We start from the raw sequence: 14,243 nt of genomic DNA on the forward strand, positions 1-14,243 counted from the left end.
ATAAGAAAACGGGCTCCCATGCATCCCTGGCTAAATTTATATTTAAACAAAGTACTTTTTGGCCCCAGGTAGTAGGGGGGGGGGGCGTGTTGAGTAAACACAAAATAGTGCCCCCCCCCCCCCCCCCCCCCCGCTTATTCACCGGCTGGCTGATTTGCCGCTAAATATTTTCTACTAATATTGTTAGGCCCATAACAATATCATTATATACACTTTAGAATTCAAAAAACGAATTTGATGCACCATTGAGTCGGAAAATTAAAAAATTAAACCGGCATCCCGAAATCAGAATTGACGAATAGAGGTTCAGCTATGGTTATTCAAAATAAAATAAAAATGTGTTCGCTTGTGTGTTTGTGTATAATTGGGCAGGAATGGGGATTTGGGATGTGACAACACACAAAATGTTATAGCCTATGTCTCAAAAGCATGTTGTTTGCAGCAACATATTTTGACGGTTAGTATTAGGTTGTCTAAATTGATTTTGGAAATCCCTGTCGTCGGCAACGGAATATTAATATGACAACTCAACTTAAAATGTACACTTGACCCTCATTGGGAGGTATGCGGTTGAAGTATGCTCGGCCTATAATTAAGCTAGCCCTTATGGACAATCACAATGTTCACATCGTTGTCACAGTAAGTTTCAGACCATGTGGTTTACCCAGTGGCGTACGCAGAATTTTTCCAAGGGGGGGGGGGGGGGTTAAAATCGGGCCAAAATTTTCGCAACGACTCAGCCAGCCGCTGAATAAGCGGGGGGGGGGGGGTAAGAGGACATGGCGTCCCAAAAAATCGCAACGACTCAACCAGCCGCTGAATAAGCGGGGGGGGGGGGGGGGGTTCCCCCCAAAAAGACACAAAACATACACATTAAAACAATTCAACGGGGGTTAGCCCCCCCCCCCCCCCCCCTGTGTACGCGCCTGGGTTTACCACATAATATCCACATAAACTGACATACTAAACTCAGAGTACCACATATTTACCACAGTGGTATATGTATTGAAATATGTGTTAACTCTGTGGTCACAGTATTGTCACAGTGTGGGGTTCAGATCATGTGGTTTACCACATAGTCGTACATATTTAACACAGAGTGACACATTATACCACAGTGTGGTACGGAACTGTGTGTAAACTCTGTGTTCACAGTATTGTCACAGTGTGGGGTTCAAATCATGTGGTTTACCACATAGTTGTACATATTTAATACAGAGTGACACATGTTTACCACAACCAACAACAAAAAAGAAAAGCAGCTAGTAAAGGAATAATAATGATGATGTAATTTTCATCGTCTATTTGCTCTATGGCTCATTTATTCTATAAATTCCCACTAGTTTTGGCTATAAATGCCCATTAGTCTATATTATTCATAGATATACAATAAACATTTAGTCATAAATATTAATAATGATTTAATGAATTAACCTTATTTGCATGGGAGAAATAGGCATTAGCCAAACTGGGGATTAGAACACTTAAAAAAAAAACATGTATTAATAACTTAACTTCACCATACTTTTCGCGTGTTAGCGTAGCTAGCTAGCTATAATTGATCGATAATTTCAACTCTTTCTGAGGTGACATCTGCCCAAATTTTGCTACAAATCAGGGTTATTCGTCTCATTTGGTAAGCCGAATTTCAAATTAATGAAGGTGAAAAATCAAATGTTGATGCTATGAATTGTAAATGGCTTAAAGGGATTTATTTGACTGTTTCTGGATGACGGTAAACTACAATTAATTTAGGTCGTATCGTCTGTACAGTCCCACGCTATTGTATATTTTGTTGTTTAGCTGTGCTGTGGCGGGTCGCGTCTTTTTTTTAACCTAACCTTGCCGGCGCGGCGCTTGTTCAGAAACCTATCCAAAATTTGACCCGTAACACCGGCGTGGGGATGCCCTTCTAAAACATACCCAAAATGAAGTAAATATTCATGAAATGTCCAAATAAAGATCATGAGTTAAAATTTGTTATGTGTAGACTTGATACCTGTTTCGTATCAATTTTCATGATATTTTTGGAGTATTTTTCGGAAAAATGTTGATATTACAAGTCTAGATCTAACAATAGTTAGAGGTCTAGATCTATACACTTTTTCACAGGTTTCACTGAAAACCGCTGCACAATTCAATTAGCCTACATACCGATGGTGGGTTGCGGGCGGGCGCGCGCCTGTGTGAAGTTATCTACCGTAATGAGGATCTGAGACATTACGGTTACATTATTTTCTTTCAGACCAATCACCATGTCTATCGCAGCTCGTCAGACGGCAATCAGCTGTCCAGGCCACACCCGACCTGTCGTTGACCTCTCCTTCAGCGAGATCACACTCGAGCATGGCTACTTCATGATCAGTGCTTGTAAAGGTGAGTCTTAAGCCAGGTTGGTGTTTCACAAAGGCTAAGATCAACTTTAAGTTGGACTTAACTACATGTATGACAGGCCGTTCATGCCATTGTTTGCTCTCACCATTTACTGGCATTGGTCTCTCAAGAGACGTACAAACCGTGGTCACAAATCTACAGAATTTACATTTTTTGATAATTCAATAAAGTAGAAAAAATATTATCTGAAGATCATAATTGAGAAACCATTGGTGACAGCAACCAGTGGCATGAATGGCCTGCCATAGTTAAGTCCAACTTAAAGTCGATCTTAGTCTTTGTGAAACACTCCCCAGTTCTCAGAAAACTGGTAAGGCCGGGATAAAATACCCTTATTGCCTTTCCAAGAAGTTGAAAATACATTTACTATTTATGCTCAGGGCATTTGAATCACTCTCGAAAGAATCTATCTTCACCATTGAAGCCTTCAAAGATGTACGTACTGTAAGTTAAAAGCCCCTCTGAAGTGTTGGGAGCCCCAAATTCGCCAAAATTTGATAGCCAAATTTTACTTAAATTGTATCATAATATGAACAAGGATGTCATTTAAGACACACTTCTACACTTATTCTTTGGGGTTAGTTCCCCTTTAATCGATTAATCAATTAATTATGTTTATCACTATTTCAGATGGCCAGCCGATGCTAAGGCAAGGTGAGACTGGGGATTGGATTGGAACCTTTAGTGGCCACAAGGGGGCGGTGTGGGGTGCGGCTCTGAACAGAGAAGCTAAACTGGCCGCGACAGCTGCTGCTGACTTCTCTGCGTAAGTCGTAGTGCTTTAATGGTGTTTTGTGACAATCTGGGGGGTGTTTTTCAAAGATCCTAAGTCAAACTTAACTCTAAGTTGGACTTAAACGTTATGGAGAGCCATTTGAAGCCTTAAAAATGAATTATTCAAAGGCAAAAATTCAAGTGTTTTAGACTTTTCATAAATTCCATATCAAGAACATGAAAAGATCCTTGATAATAGAAAATATGAATTATTTGAATAAACTTTTGATGCCCTTTAAAATAACTTTTACAAAATATTTTCAAAGATGCTAACGGCTTTCCATAATTGTTAAGTCCAACTTAGAGATAAGTTCAACTTAGGATCTTTGTGAAACATCTCCAAGGTTAGAAAGAGAAGAAGGGTAACAAATATTTCTTAACGTTAGAATTCAAATGCAAGGGAAACGTGTCCTTTTACATATTGAAAATATATTCTTAAGTGTTCTCCGAACCACCATTTAATCTTCCTCCTTTTTTGGGAATTTCCCTGTCTCATCCCTGGTGCAGATTGATTGAAATAACTTCACCTCCAAACCCGTACAGTGTTAATTCATATGAATGGTGGTGGTTATTTGACCTGCCTGCTAAGAAAGCATAAATGCTTGTAAGTAAAGCCTCGGTCACAAATGCCATTACGAACTGCTACGAACGCCGTACAAACGATTTTCAAACAATGGAAATTGGGGAAGACAATGGAAAAACAGGGAGATTCGTATGAAATTATCGTTCGTACGAACCTTTGTGACCGTAGCATATGCAACCAGACTGAAGGATTTTGTGTGTATTATTGGTGTACATGAGGAAGGGGGAAAACTATTATTATTTTCAACTTGAAAACCCCTCAAACCCCGATTTGTAGCAGGGTATAGCTGGAGAGTCTCTGAATAAGCTAAGCTGGAAATAGTAAGTCAATTAAATCCTCCTTAAATTGATTTGGTGTTCCTTTTTTACACCGTTGCGGCAGTTCATTTTCGACATACTCCCACATATGTTCTGGACTTTACCTGTGAGTGTGAGCATGATGGCTGCATATTGCTCTGTTTTATACCACACAAACTACCACTATTGCTCACAGTTCTGTATTTTTGTTACCCCCACAAAATACTACCTGCTATTCATTTACATATTCGATTTACATCACTGTGTCTTTGTTCTTTTTATTCCACCATTCAGGAAAGTATGGGATGCTGTATCTGGTGAAGCCCTGCATGACTTCTCTCACAAACACATTGTCAAATCTGTGGATTTTTCATCAGTAAGTTTAATAGTTGATTCTTCTTTTTTGAATTCTTTAATAAACATTGCATTCTACTTTATTTGAACAAACAATAAGCACAATCTTAATTTGTGTTTTCGAAAAAGAAATACACTGAATGTTGGGACCAGTTTGTATTCTTGCGATGTGCTTATACTTGTACTTGTATATTGTAGCATTATTTAAGAAATGTTTATTAAATTTCATGTGATAAGTCATTTGAATGTTTATCTTTTGATTGTTTTTTAGTTTGTTTCCTTATTATTCTGGGTTTGTTTGAGTGTCTATGTGTGGCAACTGACGCGAATACTCCTCACTGAACAGAGTAGATTGGCAATGGAATCCAACAACCTTTGTAATAATACACTGGAAACAATTTTATCATCAGGGTAAACCAAGTTCATTCAAATTTGATGCATCCTTGTTAAAAAAAATGCCCTTGATGACCCTAAGACTTGCCTAAGACCTGACAACTCAAAAGCTAACTTGCAAGATTCAATAGGCCAGTTCATAGTTGCAGTCTGAGCATGAGCAGATAAAAGGTCATTGCAGACCAAATTGTTAAATCCAACTTAGAGATAAGTTCAACTTAGGATCTTTGTGAAACACCCCCTGATGTGTCCAGTTTAAGAGACATGAGTGCTATACCCACTATGATGATTATGAAATGGAGCAAATGCAAACATCCAGAGCTTTGAATTCATTTGCACAAGTCTACTAGAAGAGGCATTATCTAAAATCTAAAAACTCATCTATTCCAAATTTACAAATTTTGATTCCAAAAACCACCTAAATAACTATAAAATAAGTTTGAATTTGTATTACGATGCCTACATTATGTCCTTTGTTAAATTGTTGCTATTATGTTAACTTTCCCAGGAATTTATATATTATGTTAATTTCTTTAGTAATGTTTAATCTTCTTGGCAATTTAAGTAATGTTAATTTGTTCAGTTATATTAGTAATATCTTATTTTCTGGGTAATTGAAGTAATGTTAATTCCATTAGTAATATTGATTTTTCTTGAAGTAATCTTGATTTGTAGTGTACAGCGCTTTGAAATTTTTATGTCACAAACGCTATATAAATTGTTCATATTATTATTATTATTATAGGATAGCTGTAAGCTTTTGACAGCAAGCAACGAGAAGCTCTTGAGGATATTTGACCTGAACGCCCCCGAGGCAGACCCAGTCGTATTCAGTGGACACGAAGACAACATCAAACACGCCCGCTTCCTGCCTGACGAAAGGTCCATCGTCAGCTGCTCCGATGACAAAACTCTCAGGTTTGTACTTGATTGTAAACACCGATATAGTGACAAAGATCAAAGATGAATTTAGGTTCATTGCAATTTTTTTACCCTCAAGACTCTTAATAAATAGTAAATTTACCAATTGTTCTGGGCCTCGTCCCATAAAAAGTTGTGATGGATTCAGATTAATCGCAACTCCTGGGGCCCGTTCCTCGAAACCATCATAAGTCTAACTTCTTGACTATCCCATTGAAACACATGTTAATTCCATAACACATGTTTCAATGGGATAGTCAAGAAGTTAGACGTATGACGGTTTCGAGGAACGGGCTCCTGGCTCTTAAAGTTGCTCATGCGTGGGTATATAGAGGGCAGCACACGGACATACGCACAGGAACGTAATACCTGTTGGCTCAGTGTTATGTAGTGATCGCCAAGTTGCCTACTTCACCAATGACTAAATACCCATGCATGAACATCTTTCAGTTCACAGTTGCGATTAATTTCAAATTGCGATTGATTTGAATCAATAGTTTTTAGGTTGACAACTTCTGATTTTCATAGCTTTAGATTTTGAGTTTTCAGAGAGCTGTTACTCCTCTGACTGACACTGAAATGATATATAATTGATATTATCCCAAACGATGGCTTATAATCTATCTGTCGATATGTATAATTGATCCATTTTTTTGTTCACTTTCGACAGGGTCTTTAACTTTGGGCATTTATCGTTATATTTTTTCCTTTGTTTACTCTCCAGGATATGGGACATCGCGTCAAACTCCGAGGTGAGAAAGATTCCTCTCAGTTCCAGCAATTCTAGCCTAGACTTGGTCAGCGATGGCTCTACGCTGGTCGTTACTCATGGCAAGAACATATCTTTCTACAGCGCAGACAGGTAAAGAGATTCAAACCCATTATGTGCATGATGAATACAGTGAAACCTGTATATGAAGACTGCTCATTTCAGACAAGAAAAGTAGCCTTTATGGGCAGGTAGTCTTTATGTACAGGTTGTTTTTATATATATCAGTAGTGGAACCTGTATATATAAAGACCATTCAAGAGAAACATGAAAAGTGGTCTTTAGTACCGGTTTCTTTAGTACATGTTTCAAAATGAGAAACCTTATTCAAGAAATATGAAAAATGTAGTCTTTATAGACAGGTGGTCTCTAAAGCAGGTTTGACTGTAGTGCACATTTAAAAGTGATGCTAGGCTTGGCATGGCTCCATCTACGGCTGAGCTGCATGGGCTGTTATCATACTAACATTTTTGTCATTTAAAGATGAAGTTGAGTTCTGGTCATGCGATTGCATTGTGAAAGAAACGGTGTGGAATCGACCAGGAAAGGTTGATCATCTAGCATATAAGAATTTGTGTGTATTGCAAGGTTCTGGAATCATCAAAATGATAAGAAATTTGGCCAAGTCTTGGTAAAGTTACAAACACTGTACACAGAAAGATGTATACGGGACTACACAAACACATGGCGTAAAAATCCTACCCCGGATTTTTACGATTTTACATGACATATTTAGAATATGAAGGCATTTGAAGAGCCATGCTTTTCAGGGAACATGTCTTATCTGATGTTCTTCCACACTTGCATAATAAGAATGATAACGCTCACAAATTATTTTTCACCTCTTCCCAGAACTCAACCTTCTCTTTAAAATGAAATGTGGAGACACCTCAAAGAGAGTACTAAGAAAGTAAAGAAGATTTTTGAGACAGACAAGAAAAGTGACCTTTGTAGGAAGATGGTCTTTATGTACAGTTTCCTTCAGTATACATTTAAGATAGAAATATAATTTAACAGAAATAGAAAATGGGGTCTTTAAAGACAGGTGGCTGATAAAGGAGGTTTCATTGTAAATTTTTTGCCCCTAACCCATATACCCTCATTTCTCTTCTCTATGACTTCTACCTTTGCTTTTTCTTCTTTCTTTTCCTTCGGACGGAAAATTAGTCTATTTGTTGATATTAATCATGTTAATTATGATTGACATTTACCATTCCAAACCGTGTATCATTATTTTATTCCTTATAATTTGATGGTATAGTATTGTTTTGTATTGTCATACATGTATGCATTTTGTTTCAATTGAGTTGGAGTTAGTTTAGTCTTGTGATTAAAGTATTATATTAGAGATCTAGGTCTTGATTTGATATATTTCTATACTTCTTTAATTTTTCATACTAGATTTGAGGAGATCAAGAAATACAGCACAGAGACGGCCATGTACTCTGCCTCGCTCAGTCCCGATAAGAAGACGTTTGTTTCTGGAGGGGAAGACTTTAAGATCTACCGGTTCTCATATGAAGACGGCAAAGAGGAAGGTGAGTACACAGAATTTGTTTTGATTCTTGCTCTCCCAATCAATCACATCCGTCTAGCAATTAAACGAGGGGTCATCACTCACTGGGGGCTTGTACCCCTCCCCCCTCCCCTCCCCCACTCCACCTCCTAGAAATTTGGTGCCTAGTTTAACACTGCTCCACAATTTTATATGTGGTTTCCCCCTCCCCCTCCTCTAGAAATGCTGCGTCAAGTTTAACACTGCTTTCCAATTGCTAATGCCTCCCCAAGAAAAGCATTGACCTTATTTGTGCAGACTCCCCTTCCACTGAAAAATTGTGGCTACACCGGAGTGTGCCTCTCCCCCCCCCCCCCTTATTTGGTTACACAAGAAATAAACAGTCTGGAAAGGGAAGACTTCAATTTTGTCAGGATTTTCATATGAGCTGGGCAAGGAAGAAAGTTAGTACACTGCATCACCGGTCTACCCTCCCTTCCACCCCTTAAACCTCCTATATTTCTCTTCCCTAAGATTCCACCCCCTGATGTTGTTACATGCCATATTAAGAATATGAAGTCATTTCAAGAGCCATGCTATTCAGGGAACACTTTGTATCTGATGTTCTTTCACATTTGGATAATGCAATGATAATGCTCTCAAATGATTTTTCACCTCTTCCCAGAACTCAACCTTCTCTTTGAAATACACTTGATTCAATAATACTTGTTCACTCTTACTCTTTATATTCTCCACACTTCTCCCAGCTTCGTACAAGGGTCACTTCGGTCCGGTCCACTGCGTGCGTTTCTCGCCCGATGGCGAGATGTATGCCAGTGGCTCGGAGGACGGAACCCTGCGGCTCTGGCAGACCAACATCGGCAAGACCTACGGTCTCTGGAAGTGGATCGACGACAGCGAAGCGGAAGGCGTCCCAGTGTGTAATGTCGCAAACGAGGCTATGTCGCCCCCAACGGTTGTCAAGGCCGAGAGCTAACTGATCGTCTCCATGCCGATTTAGTTGATGTCCTATACAGTCAAACCTGTCTATAGCAACCGCCCAAGGGAAATACAAAAAATGGTCTTTGAAGACAGGTGGTCTTTGTAAACAGGTTCCCGTAGTACACATTTCAATGAGAAACCACTTTCAAGGGAAACAAAAAATGTGGTCTTCGTAAACAGGTGGTCACTAAAGCAGGTTTGACTGTATAATTTGCATGGCGTAAGCTTTCGTCGCAACGTAGAAGGTCTGCTGATGATAAATCCCTCCAAGAGCACTTTGGACATTATGGTTTTGTGGCATTTGATAAAACTGAGGAACAAGAGACAACCAGAGGGAACTGGCCATGTCTATTATTTTCAAGTGAATCCAGTTATATCGAGGGGTCAGTGACACAAAGATGTAAATCCTTTTTGGCCATTTTGAGAAAAAGGGGTTTATGTTTCAATGAGCACTTGGGCCTTTATTAAGGAGTTAAGTCTATGTTTCACCAGCCATTGACTTCAATGTGGTGTTGGGTGGAGTTAAGCCTTTTTTTTTCTTTGGAAAGCCCACATTTTTCTGAACATTTTGATATCAAATACTGATTATGGCAACATATTGAGTTACATCTTTGTGTCACTGAACCCTCGATATGTTGAACTTGATGGAGAGAAAGAGAGGAGTTGTATTTCTAAGGAAACATTAAATTGTCTAAATTATTTCATTTTGGTCAAGCGTGTCATCCGGAATGCTGGCAGCATTGGGAATTACCAGTACTCCAGAAATTCCACTGCTGGCCAAAGCGAAAGAATCAAAATATATGTTTGTGTTTCAACACCTGTGAGCTTCAAAAGCTTGCTTTTATTTGACTTATCAACGTAAAACCCATTTCGATTTCTAATCAGTGTAATATTTTAAGACATATGCATTCTACCACTCTGTTGTTACGTTGCTCAAAACAATTTCTGCTTGTGAATGTCCACTTGTATTTCTATGTATTTCTATTGAAGTCAATGTGACAAGCACGTTATCACTTGATTGTATTTACGTACAGGTACAGTATGTGCTTTTTTTGTACTTGAGCGCAAGCCAGCGTTTCAATGTCTAAAACAGACTGAGGAATTTATTTATTTGTGGTATGTCCTACGTGAAACTGGAATACTGTTGTTCAGGAAATAGTCTGTACTATACTAGGCATTGACGATACTGATAGAATGCATTTCATGATATACCTTTGTATGTACATGTAAATTTATTTTACCAATGTAAATGTAAATTTATTTACTGATGTACGTGTAATTCTTCTTTTACCAAAAGAATGCTACAGGGAAAAAAAGTGACTCTGTCATACTTTTTAATTTTGTCTGTTACCCAAAAAAATCTGATTGCCAATACAATCTGCAACCAATCTGCTGCACTGCATACAGGCACCCAGATTCTCAGTATGGACCCCCTTCAAAAAAAGTTAGTGTGGAATCATTAATTGTTAATTGTTCTGCCATGTGTGAAGGTGTGCAAAGACAATGTACAGTACCGTTACGTATTTTGGTCCTACCACCTCCCCCCACAAAAAATAAAATAGGCAAAAAGTAATGATAATTGTAATACCATTCCATATAATTAACATAATCTAGGGAAGGGATTATGCACTATGGAATTGGCAACTCAAATTGCTGTTTAAAACTTTTAATTGCTATTTTTCAAAAATTGTGTATAGTATTGAAAAATAAAATTGTCTTTTACTGTTTTTTCCCAGAGAGATGCCGGCTCTGTATTGTCACTATGAATGTGCATTAAAAAGTTATTCAATATTGATATGTTATAAAGAAACAGACTTGATTTTTATTTTACCCGACTGCTGAGAAAGCATATGTGTGCTTGTATAAAGTAAGCAACCAGGGGCCGGAAGCGGCTTGAAGTCCTCTCTGAGGGGCTTGGGAATCGGGATTAATGCCTTACCAAAGGGCGCTAGAGCAGTGACTTGGTTTCAAACCCAGGCCCTTCCGGTTACCAGACCACTGCTCTACCCCTGAGCCATCGCACCTCCTCGATGCTCTTTTACTTTTAATTTTACTTCTTCATTTATTCTTCTGTTTTTTCATTTTTCCCCCTTTATTTATTCATCATTTATTTGTTTATTTATTTATACATTCATTTATTAATTTGAATATTTATTCATTCATTTCTCATTCTCTTACGCATTTTCTTCTTCCCTTCGTCTATCCATATATACCCCTCCTTTCTATCTCTCTTCCTCAGTCTCACACATACCCATTTCTCTCTCTCTCTCATATACCCCCTTTTCTCTCTCTCTCACATATACCCCCTTTTCGCTCTCTCTCACATATACCCCCTTTTCTCTCGCTCTCACATATACCCCCATTTCACTCGCTCTCACATATACCCCCTTTTCTCTCTCTCTCACATATACCCTCTTTTCTCTTGCTCTCACATATACCCCCATTTCTCTCTCTCTCTCATATACCCTCTTTTCACTCTCTCTCACATATACCCCCATTTCTCTCTCTCTCACATATACCCCCATTTCTCTCTCTCTCACATATACACCCTTTTCTCTCGCTCTCACATATACCCTCTTTTCTCTCTCTCTCTCACATATCGTCGGCGGTCTTACGAACCGGCGAATAGCCTCCCAGTGCGCGTAAACATAGTTTCGAGAAAAACGCATTTAAAGTTTTAGCCCTTTTTAAACGATGATTTAATTATGATTCTGGTTAATATTTCCGAACAATATTTACACAGCAAAAACGTGTGGGATCTGCCCTACAATATCATATATGTATCAATTTATATCTTTATAAAATAATCGAGTTATAAGCCGAGAAAACCTTATTCGACGGTTCGTAAAAACGAAAAGTTATCCAACGCGTTCACGTTATACGCTATTCGACGCTTATTCAGCGCTTGTAAGAACGAACAGCTTGTACGCGCGGTCAGTGAATACCTATTCGACGCCTATTCGCCGGTTCGTAAGAACGAACGCTGTGTGGCTATAACACGCGCGTCTATGTGGGTCAACAAACTTTGTGATTCGCAGTACGTGTATAAATGCTTGTTTACTTATTACAGAAAGAAAACATTGTTTGGGGAATAATTTCATCAAATCGAAGTGAAATGGCAAATAATTATCAATGTGTGTAATATATATAATGATGGTGTATTCATAAATATACGGAACATCATTTTTTATTAAAATTCACCATCGTCCTGAGATATGTACAGGCTCATTTACAATTGTCTTTTCTTCTCACCCCCCCCCCCCCCTCTCTATCTCTCTCTTCCCCCAACCCTAATTCTGATTTCTGTCTGACCACTGTATTACCTTTTTTTTCTTCCTTATTCATCCAATTTTTTTAATCATGCTTTGTTTAAGTCTCCATTGTAGCTCATTCAGTAATATATTTGAATTAAGTATACACATTTCATTCACATAATAATAATAGGCATTTGTATGGCACCGTCTATCTTGAAGTTCTAGTCCCAGGTGTACAAGGGAAGAAAAGGTGATACTAAGGAGTCCAACATGCTCCCATTTCTTTCTCATCATATCTATTCTCCCAAATCCACTTTCATCCTCTCTCACACGCCTGTTTTAAGATATATGAACATCACTTTCAAATAAACGAGACAAAGTGAACACAAAAGTATACACAGGAAGTCTGTTTATTTCAAAATTTCAATAAAAGTCAATTTCACAATCATATTCTTTTCAATCCACCTATTCATATTTAATTTTAAATAGGTTTATTTTATAATAATAATCATATCGTTTTCAATCCATCAATGTATACCTATTTCATAAGGATCCATTAACATTTGATAAAGACATGAATATAAGTACTTCAATCTCCAGATTTAATCAATTTAAATCAATACCATATATTCAAGAAGTTTGGAGACACATAATTTAGAAAAACATATTCCTAAATGTCTAGTATTCTGTTTTCAGTTTTGATTCAATATTTACAAGTATGTGAATATGAATTTGTGTTTATAGAATTGAAGCCAGAATGAAGTTACAGCATTTCTATAAAACATCCTTTCTTTATCTGCATTTTCATATCAAGATTAGTTTCATCACCGAAAGAAAATCTTTTAATACTATATTGAAAAATATTTCCTTATTTATGATGCTCCTTTTATCACAAATTTGATAATAGCCACCATCATTTGCTAAATGCGTGACTGCATACTCCAAAATTCTAGTATAATTTGACTTTAATTCAATTAAACATAATATTAAGTCAGAAATACATATAGCACGCTATACATGAGACAAACGATTCAGCATAAAATGTGCATGAAAAAGAGAAAGAAAATACACAGCAATAGAAGACAGCATACTTTTTTAAATCAGATTTTGAATAGTTGGAGATAAAGAAAAAGCAGATAATAAGAAGATTGGAAGAAAAGAAGAATCAAAGCAAAGTATGTAGAGACATGTATACAAGAGAGTGAGAATTAATTCAGAAAAGAGGAATAGGAGAGGAAAAACAAAGTACAGAAATAGGGAGAAGGACAGAGCAGAAGAATTTTCGTTTTCAAAGATAACAGGGAGGGAAAAATATTATTTAAAAAAGATAATGAAAATAAGAGGATGAGGGGTGGAAACAGGCAAGACGTGAATTTGATACATATTGATATCAATGAGTTAATAAAATTAATTTACCAAACTCAACAGACTTCTTTAATTTTAGCATATTTACAGATGACTATATTTCAAATATTCAATACTAACTGGTTATATGGAAGAAACCTCTTCTGTTGAAATTAATAATCATTAGTCCTTTAGTTTCAAAGAACTTCAAATCATGAATAAGTATGTACATAAAAAGTATTTTGTTTTAAACAAAGACACTTTCATCCCCAGTATATCTCTTTTAGCCCATTTAGAACACCATCCAAGCTTTTGTTTCAAAAGTTAGAAATATAAGATGCTTATAAAAATGCAGAACCTTTCCACTAACTTTTGTATATGACTTGTAAAGTACCTACCTCCGCACTTTATAATCAAATATTATTATAATCTAAAACAGCATCATTATGAGACAAGAGGGAAAATGATCGGATTGCTATGTTTACCAAAATGTGGATGAATGTATGGCTAATTTCCAATATCCTTTGATAGAGTATATGAAAATACGGTAAGTAAAAGAAACACAAGATTAGCTTTCAGTAAACTTCAAATGTAAAGCAAATGTATTTGCTTTCAAACTATGTTTTTGTATCAAATATTGTACTTCTAATAATAAAAAGGAACA

The 14,243-nt window shown here is 37.1% G+C and overlaps 1 protein-coding gene across 1 annotated transcript; it reads left to right on the forward strand.

Annotated features, from left to right (window-relative positions):
* Positions 1 to 1,531: 1,531 nt before the first annotated feature.
* On the forward strand, positions 1,532 to 9,390 carry LOC105438357 (serine-threonine kinase receptor-associated protein). Its single transcript, XM_030987749.1, has 8 exons — positions 1,532 to 1,636; positions 2,246 to 2,376; positions 3,025 to 3,160; positions 4,342 to 4,423; positions 5,540 to 5,712; positions 6,440 to 6,577; positions 7,886 to 8,022; positions 8,747 to 9,390. Exons 2-8 carry the CDS (start codon positions 2,256 to 2,258, stop codon positions 8,974 to 8,976), a joined length of 1,017 nt encoding a protein of 338 aa, XP_030843609.1. The 5' UTR covers positions 1,532 to 1,636; positions 2,246 to 2,255; the 3' UTR covers positions 8,977 to 9,390.
* The last annotated feature ends 4,853 nt before the right edge of the window (positions 9,391 to 14,243 follow it).

This window comes from Strongylocentrotus purpuratus, unplaced genomic scaffold (assembly GCF_000002235.5).
Source record: "Strongylocentrotus purpuratus isolate Spur 01 unplaced genomic scaffold, Spur_5.0 spur5_scaffold_17, whole genome shotgun sequence".
Classification (NCBI taxonomy): domain Eukaryota; kingdom Metazoa; phylum Echinodermata; class Echinoidea; order Camarodonta; family Strongylocentrotidae; genus Strongylocentrotus; species Strongylocentrotus purpuratus.